This window comes from Entelurus aequoreus, linkage group LG11 (assembly GCF_033978785.1).
Source record: "Entelurus aequoreus isolate RoL-2023_Sb linkage group LG11, RoL_Eaeq_v1.1, whole genome shotgun sequence".
NCBI lineage: Eukaryota > Metazoa > Chordata > Actinopteri > Syngnathiformes > Syngnathidae > Entelurus > Entelurus aequoreus.
Window position 1 is genome coordinate 32,844,264 of NC_084741.1, and position 18,909 is coordinate 32,863,172.

An 18,909-nucleotide genomic window follows, 5' to 3' on the forward strand; every position below is an offset into this window, starting at 1 on the left:
TGTGTGTGTGTGTGTGTGTGTGTGTGTGTGTGTGTGTGTGTGTGTGTGTGTGTGTGTGTGTGTGTGTGTGTGTGTGTGTGTGTGTGTGTGTGTGTGCGCATGCGTGTGTGTGTGTGTGTGAATATGAGCACCATGCATGCTCCTGCACAGTGTTTCTTTTCAAATGCCCTCAAGGATTTGCTTGTTTTTTGGTTTTGTTTGTTCAGCCATAATAATTCATAAATGTACATTTGCATGCATTTGCACTCAAGTCAGATAGTATCTCTCTAATGTTTGATTTCTCTTTTCAGCTGTGAAGTTCTCAACTTGACCTGCGACATCGGAGCACTAAAGACTCAAAATGGAAAAAGAAATGGACATGATTGTAAAAAAACATGATGGTACTCATGTGGTTTCCTTCATAAAATTACTATAGGTATGAGTCTGTGTCTATATTGTAGATGTTTTTATTGTTATTATGATAAGTATTGTATAATTTACAAAGCACAAACTAGCCGACAGATTTTTCTCTACTGTCATATTATTACTTTTGTGTGCTGTTCAGCCTTGTACAGATTATTAAAAAGTTTGTATCAAAGATGCATTGTAGTTGTTATTTAGCTGAGAGATGATCATATTGTCAAGAGCTGTACAGCAGATACACAGTGAGCGCTCTGATAACCACAAGAGTTTCGCAAAGACAAAGCTGCATAGGTTCACCACAGTTTTTTGTTTTTTTTGTATTTCCACCAAACATCCAGATAAAATCTAATTAAAAAAGACCCAAAAAATAGCAGTCCTTAAAATACAAAGAAAGTCTTCATTGAATATAAGATTCACATGGATTCATTTATTTTGTATTAATGTCAACTTAGCGCGCTTCTCTTTGGAGATCCAGAAGCAGAGAACAACAGAGACCAAAATCTGAAGTCCCAACATGCAAAGTTCCAGAACCTCCATCTTTGAAGAATTATAAAATACAATGTAAAATATAATAATAATAACAATATCAATTTACTGTCGGAAATTTTTTTTTTTTTTTGAATTACCTTCAAATATTGTGCCTCAGCTTCATTCCATCCAGTCAGATCAGTGATGATTATAGAAACGGCCACTAATGCAACAACAACACCACCTCTGTTGATTACGAGGGACACCTGAAAGAAACATTGTGCATTAATTAATGCACATCAGCAGCTGTTGTATTATATATTCTTGTATATACACAAGATATCCGCAGGGTCTAAAAAAGTTTAAATCCAATAATTTGAATTTAAGGCCTTAAATGTCTAAAATTCTTCTAAAATCTCATAAAAGGTCTTAAATACGTTTTGAAAGGTCTTAAAAATCTATTGACGTTACTTTTATTTAAAACATGCATAAACATCAGTCTCGCTTTGAAATGTTTCGATTTTTGAGGACGCTAAAACGTAACCTCTGATTTTACTTTGTTGTTGTATTTTTTTGTCCATGCGGACGTGAAATGGTCTTAAATTATTTTCAAGATGGTCTTAAAAAAAGTCTTAAAACGTCTTGAATTTGACATGTTGAAACCTGCAGAGACCTTGATACATTTACTATACACACAAAATGACTGTAAAATAAAGCTGTACACTGACTACTCTTAAGTTTAACCAAAATGTCATATAATATTTTCTCTAGAGACTTGACATTTGATCATATCTTTGTAACAAATGTTACGTACTTGAAGCAATGCTGGATATTTCTGCAGCATGGCGGAAACAACGCCTGCAATGATATACTGAAAAGCAAGACAAGTTCATAATAAGGAGGAATTAAGAAAATGAACACAATGGAAATAAAATATGATTCTTACAAGCGTTCCAGTCAAGTGCGCAACTCTAAAGAGTGTAAATAGAGATTTTGCCATGTCCAGGTTTACAGCAAGAATGACACCCAATCCAACACTGAGGATCCCACTGACTATCTGGAGGGACTGAAAGGATACATGTGAGATTAATATCTATATGGAAAACATTATGCACACAGCTGAGTGAAATAATAAAACATAGCAATACATTATAGTATTCAGAATAATGAAGAATTTGTCTTGTGTTGATTGATGTAATGCAACGTTACATATTGTAACATATACAAGTACACAAGTCCGAAAACAGTGTCAACTTTTGTGTTAAACCGCTAAAACACTTTTTGTACCATTTTAGACGAGGACCACAAACACCTTCTTCCTTTCCTGCTGCTGCTTTTAACATACCGCGGACCTCCTCTTTTTACTGCACTGTAAAACACTCATGTTGTATCTCAAATCAGCTAAAATGTCCATTTTAAAAAAAAATTATCCACCCGTAACCTCCCGAGGACGAGAAAATTAGCCTTGTTATAGTTAAAACACAAGCGTCCACTGCAGAGGACACTGGTTCTTAGGAAGACATTTGTGTCAGGTCAGGAGGACTACAAGTCCCAGAATGCACTGGGTTACATTATGTCTTAGCCTCTAATTAGCAGTACAGCGCAGATATATTTTGTCCTTCATGTTTAGCTCGTTTGAAACAACTTAAAGCAGTAATTTTAAGACAAATAATCAATTAAAAGGAGCACACCTTGCCAGGTATATTTGTGATCTAATGATGCCAAAATGCAATCTACTGAAACTGGACAAGAGATGAAGTGAAGTGAATTATATTTACGGTATATAGTGCTTTTTCTCTAGTGACTCAAAGCGCTTTACATAGTGAAACCCAATATCTTAAGTTACATTTAAACCAGTGTGGGTGGCACTGGGAGCAGGTGGGTAAAGTGTCTTGCCCAAGGACACAACGACGGTGACTAAGATGGCGGAAGCGGGGCTCGAACCTGGAACCCTCAAGTTGCTGGCACGGCCACTCTACCAACCGAGCTATACCGCCCCGATATTAGCCTTGAGTCAAAAATTCTGTTTGTTTCAAACAGGAAGTACAGTGGCCTTAAAGGTACAAAAAGTATTTGGAACTAAAATGTGTGTTAAAATAATTTCATTATCAGGAGTTTTTTTAATATCTTGTTTTATCTATCCATCCATTTTTGTCTTAGTTTATGTTGCTTTTGGTCAATTTTATTCTATAAGTCCCAGAATGCACTGCGATAGCTGTGTACAGTACCGTGTAGCTCCCGTATTAGAAGTACAGTCGTTACACTTTAAAAAGACAACAACAATCTACACAATCTACGTTAAAAATACAGTCACGATGTACAGGACATCACGGTATGTTGACGTTGAATCTGTTCATTTTACAGTTGATAACTGTTTTTGCTTACAGTAAATTACTATGAGAAAAACTGATATTTTGTTAACCTGTTCACAATAAAAACTATACAATTTACAGTACAGTACTGACAGCTGTGGTTGTCATTTTACTGTTGCCAATCGGCCTATGTCCACATGCTTGCTTTGGAGGTGGGAGGAAGTCGGAGTACCTGGAGAGAACCCACGCAGTCACCGGGAGAACATGCAAACTCCACACAGAAAGACCCCTAACTCAGGAATCGAACCCAGGACCTTCTCAATGTGAGGCACGAGCGCTAACCACTGCTTTACCGTACTGCCCTGTCACTAATTCAGCAAAATGCCCGTGTTTCCGAGACATTGGGGATTTTAACTTGAACGTATTTGTACAACCTTTCACTGGACAACTCCCAACATGGTCTTCCGCAACATGTTCCTTCTCGTGAGCTATTCAAAATGCGCCTTAAATGCCACGTATCTGTTAAATAGCATCTTGCAACCAGTTCCAACACACTTAAACACACAGCGTGGTTCATTTCGATGCAGTTTGCAATGAAGCACACATAACCCCTCAATGTCTGAAACCACTAGCCACAAAAATACAAGGAAACCTGTGGTTAGCCAAAAGTTAACTTGGCTAATGCTTTAACAAAACCCCCTATAACAAGGTATGCTGTAAATTTAAATGTACAATCTGCAAAATCTTAAATTTAGACATAATAATGCCGTAAATTTTAGAGTATTTGTATGCCAGTGACATTACAGTATTTGCAAATGCATTGTACAATTTTGCAGTCTTTTCACAGTAAAGTCATGTGTTTTCTACATTTTATATCCACAGTAATTTAGGTTATCTACTGTTTCTTGATATGCAGGAATCCATTGCATTTACTACTGTGATAAACTATTTTTGATTTTACGGTGTTTTACTGTTGCTAGTAGTTTTTAACTGCCATTTTTTTTACAGCGTAATAATTGCGCATGAAGCTACTGTGAATCGATTTAAAGCAATTTTATGACGATTTATCAATGGTGTAACGTTTAGAATTTTAACACGCCTGACAAATGTATATATGTGATCCAAATGATGCCATAACGCAAGCTACTAAGGACATTATTTTAGTCCTCAACATTCTATGTGTCTCAAATAGGAAGTACAGTGGTCTTGAAGGAACAAAAGTTATTTGGCAATATAATGTATTTTAAAATAGTGACTGTCATTACGAAAAGAAAAAAAAATGTATCCATCCATCTATCTCAGTTTATGTTACGTCTAGTCATTGATAATCCTACAAGTCCCAGAATGCATTGCAGGTAATCAAAAAGGTCAACCAACGAACGAGATTTCTCTACAGAATCTCCTCTCTGGTCAACAAAAGCACCATGAAGATTCTAGCGGGAACTCTCATTCAACCCTTTTTCGATTACGCATGCACCTCCTGGTACCCTAGCACCTCCAAAACCCTCAAATCTAGACTCCAAACATCCCAGAACAAGCTAGTCAGGTTACTTCTAGACCTCCACCCCAGATCACACCTCACTCCTACCCACTTTTCCAAAGTGGGCTGGCTCAGGGTGGAGGACAGAGTAAAACAACTTGCACTGAGCCTAGTCTATAAAATCCGCTACACCTCCCTGATACCGAAGTACATGTCAAACTACTTCCTTAACGTAAATGACCGCCATAACCACAACACCAGGGGGAGCTCCACTAATCACGTTAAACCCAGATTCCGATCTAACAAAGGTCTTAACTCATTCCCCTTCTATGCCACATCAATGTGGAATGCACTCCCAACAGGTGTAAAAGAAAGGGCATCTCTATCCTCCTTCAAAACAGCACTAAAAGAACACCTCCAGGCAACTTCAACCCTAAACTAACACCCTCCCCTCCACATAATACCTCCCCGGATTGTAAATAATCAAATGTAAATAATCAAATGTAGATACTTGTTCTTATGCTTTCTGAACTCACTATGTTCTCTGCTCGCTGTACATATCCTACCAAGTCAGACCTACACTGTTTCAATGTCCATTTCTCTGATGATGCAATTGTTGATGACTGAAGTGTTGATATCAACTAAACCCTCCTCATCCCACCCCCCGGATTGTAAATATTGTACATAATTCGATGTTATGCTGATAGTATATATTTGTACCATAAATTGATTTACGTGGACCCCGACTTAAACAAGTTGAAAAACTTATTTGGGTGCTACCATTTAGTGGTCAATTGTACGGAATATGTACTGTACTGTGCAATCTACTAATAAAAGTTTCAATCAATCAATCAATCAATCTATATGTCTCAAATAGGAAGGACAGTGGCCTTGAAGGAACAAAAGTTATTTGGCAATGTAATGTGTATTGAAATAGTGACTGTCATTACGAAAAAAAAATTTTTTTATCCATCTATCTATCTCAGTTTACGTCTATCCATCCATCCATCCATTTTCTACCGCTTATTCCCTTCGGGGTCGCGGGGGGCGCTGGAGCCTATCTCAGCTCCAATCGGGCGGAAGGCGGGGTACACCCTCGACAAGTCGCCACCTCATCGCAGGGCCAACACAGATAGACAGACAACATTCACACTCACATTCACACACTAGTCTAGTCATTGATAATCCTACAAGTCCCAGAATGCATTGCAATAGCTAGTGTCAGACACTACTCTGGCTAGTGCATACAGTGTAGCTACTCTACTAGCATTACAGTCATTCATTGTCACTCTTGAGGCTCGTTTGAATCGATTTAGAGCAATTTTTTGACAATTTATTAATGGTGTAACGTTTAGAATTTTAACACGCCTGACAAATTTATATTTGTGATCCAAATGATGCTATAACGCAAGCTACTAAAGACATTTTATTAGGGATGTCAGATAATGGCTTTTTTGCTGATATCCGATATCCCTATATTGTCCAACTCTTAATTACCGATACCGATATCAACCGATACCGATACATACAGTCATGGAATTAACACATTGTTATGCCTAATTTGGACAACCAGGTATGGTGAAGATAAGGTCCTTTTTTTAAAAATTAATAAAATAAGATAAATAAATTAAAAACATTTTCTTGAATAAAAAAGAAAGTAAAACAATATAAAAACAGTTACATAGTTCTGTCTTGCCTCTGGTGAGGGCGGTCGCATTTTTCTCCGCTCCCTCCTTCCCTGCTTGCTCTCTTTGTTTTTGTCTTGTCTGAACTATTTTGAAGCCTCTTTTCTTGAGCTGTCCTCAAATCTAAACATCAAAATGAATTTGATCAACTGGACTCTCGACGCAATTGACACAGTCTTTTCGACAAGGAAAAGAGGTTCGGGGGAGCCTGGCTGCCCTGATGGAACCATTGCTGCGGGGTACGTGAGAGATTCCTGGAATACTTGGAGAATCATGTGCCTCTCAGTCCTTTCCATCGAGGACGTGGAAGACATCTACCTATTTGGAGCTGTGATCGCAGGGCATTTGCTGATTGGGCTGGGCATTGCTCTGGTGTATCGTCAAATTCGGAAGACGATGGCAGCCACTCAAGGGGCCAACAGGCTGTTCAACGCAATGGAAGGATTGGGTCGTGCTGTGGGATCACAGACTGGAGCGATTGCTGATTTGAATCGCAAGGTAGATTCCATCTTGATGAAGTTAGAGAAAGAATAAATTGGAATTGTCAGAGCCAGCATACAGAGCAGGAATGTCATTGTTTTGACTGCTCGAAGAAAAAACAACATCTTAATCTACGATTTGACTCCCTCGAATGGCCTTGAGGAACAGGCTGTTTGAAAACACTCCCCTGAGGACTCCTCAAAGATGGACGCTTTTGACCTTTCCCTTCTTTTCAAAAGCACCTGGGTCGGACTCTTGAACTCTTGAACTCTTGGGGCCGGCCTCGGCCCATAAAGACAATTCCAACATCTCACCCAAGTTAATTGGGCATACATGCACGCACACACCCCTCCCCAAATCAACGCCTTCACCACTGCTTAATTCCTCCGGGGTTGTGGGGGCTGAGCAGCGCTCAACAGCAGCTGCCGGCCTCCAAAGCCCTGTTGGATGACTCTGTTGCGAGTTGTTGTGATTACATGTACCATGTTTATGTGTGCCATGCTATGTGAGGTTTTTTTCCTCGGACTCAGTCTGGACCATTCCTGAGGGTCCAGCCTCAGACTGATATTTTTTTTACTCTTCCCGCCTTCCCCAATGTCACCTTTTTCCCACCTTTTTAAGGAGCGCCTAAGTGAGGCTGATCCGTTGGCGGTCCCGTCTTGTCTCCCTGTAACGTATGTCTGCTCTTAGCGGGATTGTGCCGAAAATGTAATTTCAGTTCTTATGTGTCTTGTACATGTAAGAATGGACAAATAAAGCTGATTGATTGATTGATTGACATAGAAACTAGTAATTAATGAAAATGAGTAAAATTAACTGTTAAAGGTTAGTACTATTAGTGGACCAGCAGCATGCACAATCATGTGTGCTTACGGACTGTATCCCTTGCAGACTGTATTGATCTATATTGATATATAATGTAGGAACCAGAATATTAATAACAGAAAGAAACAACCCTTTTGTGTGAATAAATGTGTAAATGGGGGAGGGAGGTTTTTTGGGTTGGTGCACTAATTGTAAGTGTATCTTGTGTTTTTTATGTTGATTTAATAAAAAAATGAAAATACAAAAAACTAAAAAAACATGATACCGATCATTTAAAAAAATGATACCGATAATTTCCGATATTACATTTTAAAGCATTTATTGGCCGATGATATCGGCAGGCCGATATTATCGGACATCTCTGCATTTTATGTGTCTCAAATAGGAAGGACAGTGGCCTTGAAGCAACAAAAGTTATTTGGCAATATAATGTGTAATAAAATAGTGACTGTCATTACGAAAAAAAAAAAAAATTATCCATCCATCTATCTCAGTTTATGTTACGTCTGGTCATTGATAATTCTACAAGTCCCAGAATGCATTGCAACAGCTAGTGTCAGACAGGACTGTGGCTGGTGTGTACAATGTAGCTACTCTAACCTTTAACAGTTAATTTTACTCATTTCATTAATTACTAGTTTCTATGTAACTGTTTTTATATTGTTTTACTTTCACTTTTATTCAATAAAATGTTTTTAATTTATTTATCTTATTTTATTTTATTTCATTAATTTAAAAAAAAAAGGACCTTATCTTCACCATACCTGGTTGTCCAAATTAGGCATAATAATGTGTTAATTCCATGACTGTATATATCAATATCAGTTGATATTGGTATCGGTAATTAAGAGTTGGACAATATCGGATATCGGCAAAAAAGCCATTATCGGACATCCCTAGTTGTAAATATTTTGTTCTACACTCTTTACAATACATTGATTCAAGTAATATTTTGATACTGACAGATCTCATCTCTGCATATTCTACTAGAATACCCTTATGAGCATTACATATATCAAAATTAAGTACCTACTGTACTGTTTACTACTTAATTGTCTGAAATGTGTAGGTATATTCTTGCTATCGTTTACATTTTCATAATGTATATTATTGTTTTTTAGAGAAATGCTTTGACATTTTGTTATAATTATTATTATTATTATTATCTGGAATCAATTTTTGGCAGCAGCAAAGTGGCCATTTGGGTAGTTTTTAGCTCTAAAAAGGGTATTTCAACAAGTAACAGTCCAGTAGCTACTTGATTTTGATATATGTAATGCTCATAAGTAGGGGTGTGGGAAAAAATCGATTCGAATTCGAATCGCGATTCTCACGTTGTGCGATTCAGAATCGATTCTCATTTTTTAAAAATCGATTTTTTTATTTTCTTTTATTTTTAAAAATTATTTTATTTTTTAAAATTAATCAATCCAACAAAACAATACACAGCAATACCATAATAATGCAATCCAATTCCAAAACCAAACACGACTCAGCAACACTCAGAACTGCAATAAACAGAGCAATTGAGAGGAGACACAAACACGACACAGAACAAACCAAAAGTAGTGAAACAAAAATGAATATTATCAACAACAGTATCAATATTAGTTACAATTTCAACATAGCAGTGATTAAAAATCCCTCATTGACATTATCATTAGACATTTATAAAAATAAAAATAAATGAACAATAGTGTCACAGTGGCTTACACTTGCATCGCATCTCATAAGCTTGACAACACACTGTGTCCAATATTTTCACAAAGATAAAATAAGTCATATTTTTGGTTCATTTAATAGTTAAAACAAATTTGCATTATTGCAATCAGTTGATAAAACATTGTCCTTTACAATTATAAAAGCTTTTTACAAAAATATACTACTCTGCTTGCATGTCAGCAGACTGGGGTAGATCCTGCTGAAATCCTATGTATTGAATGAATAGAGAATCCTTTTGAATCGGGAAAAAATCGTTTTTGAATCGAGAATCGTGTTGAATTGAAAAAAAAAAAATCGATTTTGAATCGAATCGTGACCCCAAGAATCGATATTGAATCGAATCGTGGGACACCCAAAGATTCACAGCCCTACTCATGAGAGTATTCTAGTAGAATATGCAGAGATAAGATGTGTCAATGTCAAAATATTACTTGAAATAAATTTTTGGCAGCAGCAAAGTGGTCGTTTGGGTAGATTTGAGCTTTGTAAAGGGTATTTCAACAAGTAAACAGTACAGTAGGTACTTGATTTTGATATATGTAATGCTCATAAGGGTATTCTAGTAAAATATGCGTGTGTAAACATGCGATGTGTAAATATCAAAATAGTACATTTCATCACTTTTTGTCAGGCAATATTACATTTAATGAAAATGTTACATAAATGAACACATCCAAAGACTTTATACATATTTATTATGTGCAGGAAGAAATAACAGTTACATTGTATGTATCTTCCAAACAAGAAAGAGGTTTTATCACATCAACATCAGACTAACATTAGTCCTTCAATCAATCAATCAATCAATGTTTATTTATATAGCCCTAAATCACAAGTGTCTCAAAGGGCTGCACAAGCCACAACGACATCCTCGGTACAGAGCCCACATTTAAATCTCATTAATACCACAGAAAAAGCAAACTGTCATTTTCCGGACACGATAAAGTCTTAAATAATGTCAATTTTCATTAAATTTAATATTGACTGACAAAAACTGATTCAACGTATTTTGATATTTACACATCACATATTTACACACGCATATTTTACTAAAATACCCTTATGAGAATTACATATATCAAAATCAAGTACCTATTGTACTGTTTACTTGTTGAAATACCCTTTACAAAGCTAAAATCTACCCAAACGACCACTTTGCTGCTGCCAAAAATAGATTTCAAGTATTATGTTGACATTGACACATTTTATCTCTGCATATTCTACTAGAATTGTTGTGTCACACGTTCCTGGTCCCTCCCCTGCACGCCATCTAAGGGCAAGGGCCGGGCGTCTCTCTCAGCCTGCTGCAGCCAGCACAGGTGTGGCTGGTTCCAATCAGCCCAGCTGCTCCACATCCCAGCCATCAGAGAGCAGCCTACATAAACCGCTGAGAGCCAGCGCCCGACGCTTGAACGTTGACTCCTGTGGTCAGTATAGACAGCATTTAGAATTACAGTTATCTAGTAGTATTCTGTGAGTTAGTTAAAGGAGAACTTGGTGCTCGTTTGTTCCATGCTGATTCTGTTTTCTGCTTCGTTCCAGGCTCCCTCCTCCACAAACCCAGTGTCTCCCACGCCTCGCCGCCTCCCCGGGATCCCTCCGCTCCTCCGTAAAGTTTCATTAAACTCTGTTATACTTTATTACTGCCTCCGTTGTCTTTGTCCTTGAGGGTCCCTGGTACATTTGGTTCAACAGCTCTGGTCGAGCCTAACAGAACGTTCAAGCCAAAATGAACCAAACCGGGTCCTCAGGGACAGAGGGACAGAAGAACCCTGAATTACGAGAGCTTGTGTTTGGCCAGGCCACACAACTGTCCACTTTGCATGAAGAATTGAACAAAGCTTTTCCCACTGTTCAATCCCAAATTGCTGTGCTTGAGAAGACTTCACAAACTACTGTTGGTAATGTGGCTGCTCTGTCTGGCCAAGTGAATGACATTTCTGGAGTCTTGCTCGGCATACAGAAGACCCTGGAGGTCCTTACAGCACATGTTTCAGCTGAATCTAACTCTGCTTCAAGTTCTTCAAACCAGCCTGTTAACCCCGTCCTCCCCAGCACACAGCAGCCTCAGTCTGAGCCTGGCTTAGTCAGTCCTAGGCCATTTAATGGTGATTTTGGTCATTGCAGGGGCTTCCTGGCACAGTGTGAGTTACTTTTTACTCATCAGCCATCCAAATATACTTCTGATGGTTCGAAGATTGCTCTCATCATGTCCCTCCTGGTCGACGACGCTCTTAATTGGGCTATTGCAGCAGTAGAGAACAACCCTGTCTTTGCCACTAACTACTCTCAGTTTAAGAGTGAGTTTCAAGCTGTGTTTAACCACCCTACTGACGGACAAGATGCTTCCAGCCGTTTGCTAGTTATTCGCCAAGGGTCACGTTCTGTGGCTCAGTATACTTTGGAGTTCCGGATCCTTGCTGCTGAAAGCCAGTGGAACGACCACGCCCTTCTTAGTGTCTACCGCAAGGGGCTGAGTGATTCTATTAAAGATCTTTTGGTCCGTGACAGCCCACAGACTCTTAATGAGCTCATATCCCTGGCCCTTAAGATGGGAACACGACTTCAGGAGCGCCATGCGGACCGAGCCCAACGAAGCTCTCCTCCTCCTGGGTCCAGTCGCTTTGCTTCAGTGACCCGCACTTCACCATCTCCTCGCTCCACTCCACAACCTCGACTGCTTATGCTCCCCCCTGCTCCCTCTTCACCCGGGCCTGCCGAGCCCATGGAGATCGGCCGGTCCCGGCTGACACTAGCTGAGAGGGAACAAAGGCTCACCAACCAGCTGTGTCTTTACTGTGGTGAGCCAGGACATTTCATCAAGGTCTGCCCGATCCGCCCAAAAGACCCAGCTCGCCGGTAGGGGCTATACTGGTGAGCCAAACAACTCTTCCCCAGCCCAAGAATCATTCCAACCGACTTTTCCCTGCAACCTTGACCTGGAATGAAGAGACACTGTCTGTTAGTGCCCTCATTGACTCCGGTGCAGACGAGTGCCTCATGGACATCTCTTTGGCTCACCAGGCGGGCATTCCTTTAGTTCCTTTAGATCGCACACTGTCTCCCCAAGCGATCGACGGACACTCCATGGGAACTATATCCTTTTCCACAGAACCCCTCACACTCACTCTGTCTGGAAATCACTCTGAAACCATCCGCTTTTTTGTTCTACACGCCCCAACAGCGCCCCTGGTGTTGGGTAGACCTTGGTTGGAGAGGCATGAACCTCACATCTCCTGGGCCTCTGGTCGTATTTTGGGCTGGAGTACCGCATGCCATGCAACCTGTCTGCGCTCCGCCCTGTCCCCTTCAATCAGACCCAAACCCATGTCCTCTCCCCCCGACATCACTGGTGTTCCACCTGTTTATCATGACCTTGCCTTGGTATTCAGTAAGGATAAAGCACTCTCACTTCCTCCGCACCGACCCTATGATATTGGCATTGACCTCCTGCCGGGGGCTCCCTATCCTAAGTCGCATCTCTACAACATCTCCCTACCAGAGAAGGAGTCGATGCACAACTACATTGCGGAGTCCCTGCTCTCTGGCATCATCAGGCCGTCGTCCTCGCCTCTGGGGGCAGGCTTCTTCTTTGTAGACAAGAAGGATGGTGGTCTGAGACCTTGCATTGACTATCGTGGTCTCAATGACATCACAGTGAAGAATAAGTATCCACTTCCCCTTATTAGTTCCACTCTTGAGCCACTCACTCATGCCCGAGTGTTCACTAAGCTTGATCTCCGCAATGCCTACCACCTAGTTCGGATCAGAGACGGTGACGAGTGGAAGACGGCCTTCAACACCCACCTTGGCCATTTTGAGTACCTTGTGATGCCTTTTGGGCTTTCCAATGCCCCGGCGGTGTTTCAAGCCCTCGTGAATGATGTGCTACGAGATATGCTAAACATCTTTGTGGTGGTGTATTTGGATGACATCCTTATCTTCTCCAGGTCTGTGGAGGAACACCACCAGCATGTCCGCCTTGTTCTCCAGCGGTTGTTGGAGAACCGCCTGTTCGTCAAGGCTGAGAAGTGTGTCTTCCACTCTGACTCTGTGACATACCTTGGCAACGTTGTGGAAGCTGGACAGATGCGTGCGGATCCTGCCAAGGTCAAAGCCGTGGAGGAGTGGCCACGTCCTACTAACCGGACTCAGCTCAGACGATTCCTGGGTTTCGCCGGTTTTCTACGCCGGTTTATCAAGGGTTACAGTCAGATCGCTGCCCCCCTTAATGCTCTAACCTCCGTTTCGCGTCCTTTTTCCTGGACGTCTCGAGCCGAGACAGCCTTTTCCAAGCTCAAGAGTCTGTTCTCCACAGCACCCGTGCTAATCCACCCTGACTCGACAAGACAGTTCATTGTCGAGGTGGACGCTTCTGACACAGGCATCGGAGCCGTCCTTTCCCAGAGGTCCGAAGAGGATCAGAAGATTCATCCGTGCGCCTATTTCTCCAGGAGCTACGACCCCGCAGAGAGGAACTACGACGTGGGAAACAAGGAGCTGTTGGCGGTCCACGACGCTCTGAAGGAATGGAGACACTGGTTGGAGGGAGCGAAGCTGCCGTTCATCGTGTGGTCAGACCACAAGAATCTGACCTACTTGAAGACGGCGAAGAGGCTTAACTCCAGGCAGGCCCGCTGGGCCTTATTCTTCAGCCGGTTTGATTTCACCCTCACCTACCGCCCAGGTTCCAAGAACGTCAGAGCGGACGCTCTCTCTCGTCAGTTCTCTAACGAAGATCCTGCTGTCCAGGAGGAATCGGATTCCGACACCATCCTGCCCCCTGCCCGGGTGGTAGGTGTAGTCACGTGGGCCATCGACACTGTGGTGAGGCAGGCCTTAGAGAACCAGCCCGACCCTGGCAACGGCCCTCAGAACAGACAGTTTGTTCCTGATGCCGTCCGTACACCGGTATTGGAGTGGGGGCACTCCAGCCGTGTTGCCTGTCACCCTGGAGAGCGCAGGACAGCTTCGTTCATTGCTCAGAGGTTCTGGTGGCCAACCCTCAAGAAGGATGTCAGGGAATTTGTGGCCGCCTGCACCGTCTGCGCCCGTAGTAAGGCTTCACACAGGCCTCCTGCAGGCCTGCTACAACCCCTTCCTATTCCGAGTCGGCCTTGGTCTCACATAGGTATGGACTTCGTTACTGGGCTTCCTGTGTCCCAGGGCTGTGACACCATTCTGACGGTGGTCGACCGATTCTCTAAAGCAGTTCATTTTGTCCCTCTCCCCAAACTCCCGTCTGCTGCTGAGACGGCTGACCTCCTAACCCTCCATGTTGTCCGCCCCCACGGCATTCCTTCGGACATCGTGTCAGACCGTGGTCCCCAGTTCATCTCCAAGGTGTGGAAGGCCTTTTGCAAGGGTATTGGAGCCACGGCCAGCCTCTCCTCTGGATACCATCCACAATCCAATGGGCAGACGGAGCGCGCTAACCAGACAGTTGAGGAGACTCTTCGCTGTGTTGCCTCCAGCAACCCCTCTTCTTGGGCTAAGTACTTACCCTGGGTGGAATATTCCCTCAACACCATGGAGAGCTCTGCCACCGGCATGTCACCCTTTCAATGCTCGCTGGGTTACCAACCCCCTCTGTTTCCCGAACAGGAAGTGGAGGTAGCAGTTCCCTCCACCGAAGCCCACCTCCGCCGGTGTCGACGCATCTGGGAGGCTGCCCGCGCTGCGTTACTCCGTGCCTCTGCACGTACCCAGCGTGGTGCCAACCGCCGGAGGGTGCGTGCACCTGACTATCAGCCTGGTCAGAAGGTCTGGCTATTGGCCCGGGACCTGCCCCTGCAGACGTCCCAGACTTCAACCCGCAAGTTGGATCCTCGTTATGTCGGACCCTACACTGTGGACAGTGTTATCAACCCCGTTGCAGTTCGTCTGAATCTCCCTCCTGCTCTTAAGGTTCACCCGGTGTTCCACGTGTCCCAGATTAAGGCCGTGGCCACTAGTGCCTTGTCTCCCCCTACCTCCGCCCCTCCACCCCCCCGAGTCCTGGCTGGTGGTGATCCTGTTTGGACGGTTCGGAAGCTGCTCGCCGTCCGCCGCCGTGGGAAAGGATTCCAGTACCTGGTGGACTGGGAGGGCTTCGGCCCTGAAGACCGTAGCTGGGTGCCCCGTTCCTACCTGGCTGACCCCTCCCTGCTGGACGATTTCTATCGGGACAATCCAGGTGCCCTAGGACAGTCGTCCGGTGCCTCCCCTAAGGGGGGGGGTACTGTTGTGTCACACGTTCCTGGTCCCTCCCCTGCACGCCATCTAAGGGCAAGGGCCGGGCGTCTCTCTCAGCCTGCTGCAGCCAGCACAGGTGTGGCTGGTTCCAATCAGCCCAGCTGCTCCACATCCCAGCCATCAGAGAGCAGCCTACATAAACCGCTGAGAGCCAGCGCCCGACGCTTGAACGTTGACTCCTGTGGTCAGTATAGACAGCATTTAGAATTACAGTTATCTAGTAGTATTCTGTGAGTTAGTTAAAGGAGAACTTGGTGCTCGTTTGTTCCATGCTGATTCTGTTTTCTGCTTCGTTCCAGGCTCCCTCCTCCACAAACCCAGTGTCTCCCACGCCTCGCCGCCTCCCCGGGATCCCTCCGCTCCTCCGTAAAGTTTCATTAAACTCTGTTATACTTTATTACTGCCTCCGTTGTCTTTGTCCTTGAGGGTCCCTGGTACATTTGGTTCAACAGCTCTGGTCGAGCCTAACAAGAATACCCTTATGTGCATTACATACATCAAAATCAAGTACCTACTTGACTGTTTACTTGTTGAAATACCCTTTTTAGAGCTAAAAACTACCCAAATGGCCACTTTGCTGCTGCCAAAAATTGATTCCAGATAGTAATAATAATAATAATAACATGTCAAAGCATTTCTCTAAAAAACAATATTATACATTCTGAAAATGTAAACGATAGCAAGAATATACCTACAAATTTCAGAAAATTAAGTAGTAAACAGTACAGTAGGTACTTAATTTTGATAAATGTAATTATCATAAGGGTATTCTAGTAGAATATGCAGATGTGAGATCTGTCAGTATTAAAATATTATTTGAAAAAAAATTTGGGCAGTCATTCACATTTTGGCACAACACAACACCAAACTCAATTTTCTGTTTCTGTGTAATTATTACTGATATCCAGCTCCTGCAGCCAAATTTAGATCTTCTGTTCCCCACTAGCCCATGGTTTGGTCCTTATTAGTTTTATACCCCAGTCTCTTATTTTATCCTATCCTATTAGTGCTAATACCACACTAATATATATTAGCACATCCCAAATACCCGCGACATCTGACAAATAATCAATGGTGTAGCGTTCAAATTTTTAACATGCCAGGCCCATGTATATTTGTGATCCAAATCATGCCAAAATGCAAGGTAGTTGGTTATAGCTTTTTTGTAAAGTCTATTTTGTGTCAACAGGAAATACGGTGGCCTCCAAGAGATAAAAGGGATTTGGCAGTAGAATTAGTGCATGTGCCTCACAATACGAAGGTCCTTGGTTCAATCCTGGGCCCTGGATTTTTCTGAGTGGAGTTTGCATGTTCTCCCCGTGACTGCGTGGGTTCCCTCCGGGTACTCCGGCTTCCTCCCACCTCCAAAGACATGCACCTGGGGATAGGTTGATTGGCAACACTAAATTGGCCCTAGTGTGTGAATGTGAGTGTGAATGTTGTCTGTCTATCTGTGTTGGCCCTGTGATGAGGTGGCGACTTGTCCAGGGTGTACCCCGCCTTCCGCCCGAATGCAGCTGAGATAGGCTCCAGCACCCCCCGTGACCCCAATAGGGACAAGCGGTAGAAAATGGATGGATGTGTGTTGACATACATAGCAGTTTCATAATTAAAGCTTTGTGATTCATTATTAAGGATTCTTATTTCATTATTAGGAATTTTTGTTTTTAATCTGTCTGTCTGTCTGCATCTACACGCTTACAGCCAACACCGCAGTGTTTTTCCGCAGAAGGCTGTCCATTGGCCCCATGTCATCCTCCAGGACATGATGTGAAGCTTGATATGTTGTCAGCATGGACACTTTTTGACTGTTTCCTTTGCACATCCCCTCATCTGTCCTCAGGTCCTCCCCAGCTGTCCTTGCCTCTTGGATGTCCATGTCAAAATCTGCACAAGCCATGCTGCACTCAACTGCAAGCACACGGTATCGATGACATGTAATATGTTTTTAATTATATTCTTTGTTATATCAAACAACTTTTATTCATGAATTAATTTAACCCAACAGTTACACAAAATTGCATATTTTACGTGCAAATAAAATTAACTTAACCAGCATGACTATTGTTTGTAGGTTAACTATGTTTGTATTCAATTCTTAATTGTTAGATTATATCAACTAACTTGTATTTGTAAATTAATTAAACCAGGCAATTAGACCAAATGAAATATTTTGTGTGTGCCTAAAATGAAGTTAATATTTACCCACTTTGAGATTAGATTATTTGTCTAATTCAGTCATTTAATGTGAGATTATCTGAAATATTTTTAGAATCGTTATTTTAAATGAATTACTTTTTCTGTCATTGTTTGTGTGTCTAAAATAAAATTGTATTTAATGTGTTGTTAGATTCTATAATACACTGTATTTAAAATTAAATTGAAAAAACTTTTTTTGTTTCATATGATTACTTGAATTTTTATTTCATTTTAATATAATTGAATTTCAATCCAAATACATATATTTACCCAACATTTATATTATTGTTGATTAGATGTGTTTCAATTTGTTTGATTAAATTAAATATTCCAAATTCAAATTTCATTCATTATGTCAAAATGAATAATTCATCTGTGACTAAATTAATATTCATTAATTACCTGTGTTCCATTTTTTAAAATAGCAAGAATTTCTTAATAAATTGTTTCTTGTTACATTACATAAACTATTTCATATGAGAGGAAATTTACTTTTTATACGCTTCCGTCAGTCTACCCCAGGGCAGCTGTGGCTACAAAAGTAGCTTACCACCATCAGGTGTGAATGCATGATGGGTTTTTAACATGTAAAGCGGCTTTGGGTACTTAGAAAAGCGCTATATAAATCCCAGGTATTATTATTATTATTATATGTCAATTGCAATTAAATATAGTAGACTGAAAAGAAGAAAAAAAAGGAGTCAGTAAAGAAAGAAAATTAAATACATCATGTGTGACTAAAAGTGACTTGATTTTTTTTGCACTTGGGACAAAATACAATCGTGTGGAATCAGTCGAGAAGAAAATATTAATGTATATTCATATCAATATGTATTACTTAAATATATATATTTCTTCTAGGTGCAGATTGATGTCATTACGTTGAAGTACAGTGTACAAATATCCAAAACAGTAAAGATACATTTCATTTTCGCCATTGCGTTGCACGATAGAACACTAAACAACAAAACTGTTGTTACTTACGCTGCTGTGCTTGACCAGAATGTGCTTCTCTCTTCAAGGTGAAAAAAAAGAGAATAACTTCTCCTTTTTAACCTTTTCATCACGTCTTGTGTGCGACACAAAGACACGAGGGAGGAGA

General features: G+C 41.6%; 2 protein-coding genes across 5 annotated transcripts in view; one reads left to right on the forward strand and one right to left on the reverse strand.

Moving 5' to 3' along the window:
• Positions 1 to 571, forward strand: part of zgc:158766 (uncharacterized protein LOC100009641 homolog) — a 109,527-nt gene extending 108,956 nt beyond the window's left edge. For 3 of the 4 annotated variants that reach the window (XM_062063008.1, XM_062063007.1, XM_062063010.1), the window contains one exon: positions 291 to 571. Coding sequence is in view for 1 of the 4 variants with exons in the window: in XM_062063009.1 (XP_061918993.1) it covers positions 291 to 296 (6 nt within the window). In the remaining 3 variants the exon portion in view is untranslated. The remainder of the gene's footprint in view (positions 1 to 290) is intronic. The other variant, XM_062063009.1, reaches the window with a different exon arrangement.
• si:ch211-269k10.4 (uncharacterized protein LOC100150242 homolog) lies at positions 474 to 18,824 on the reverse strand. Its single transcript, XM_062063023.1, has 6 exons — positions 18,792 to 18,824; positions 17,311 to 17,519; positions 1,817 to 1,936; positions 1,685 to 1,741; positions 1,029 to 1,136; positions 474 to 939 (listed from the first exon to the last, which is right to left on the reverse strand). Exons 2-6 carry the CDS (start codon positions 17,506 to 17,508, stop codon positions 826 to 828), a joined length of 597 nt encoding a protein of 198 aa, XP_061919007.1. The 5' UTR covers positions 17,509 to 17,519; positions 18,792 to 18,824; the 3' UTR covers positions 474 to 825.
• Between the last annotated feature and the right edge of the window lie 85 nt (positions 18,825 to 18,909).

What these genes read in the sequence shown, in the direction of transcription:
- si:ch211-269k10.4 (XM_062063023.1), bottom strand. Translation starts at nt 17,508, where the DNA reads ATGGCTTGTGCAGATTTTGACATGGACATCCAAGAGGCAAGGACAGCT. An exon ending in AATATCCAGCATTGCTTCAA is followed by an intron (nt 1,137 to 1,684) that starts GTACGTAACATT and finishes TGTTTCTTTCAG; the next exon opens with GTGTCCCTCGTAATCAACAG. An exon ending in CTGAGGCACAATATTTGAAG is followed by an intron (nt 940 to 1,028) that starts GTAATTCAAAAA and finishes AATTCTTCAAAG; the next exon opens with ATGGAGGTTCTGGAACTTTG.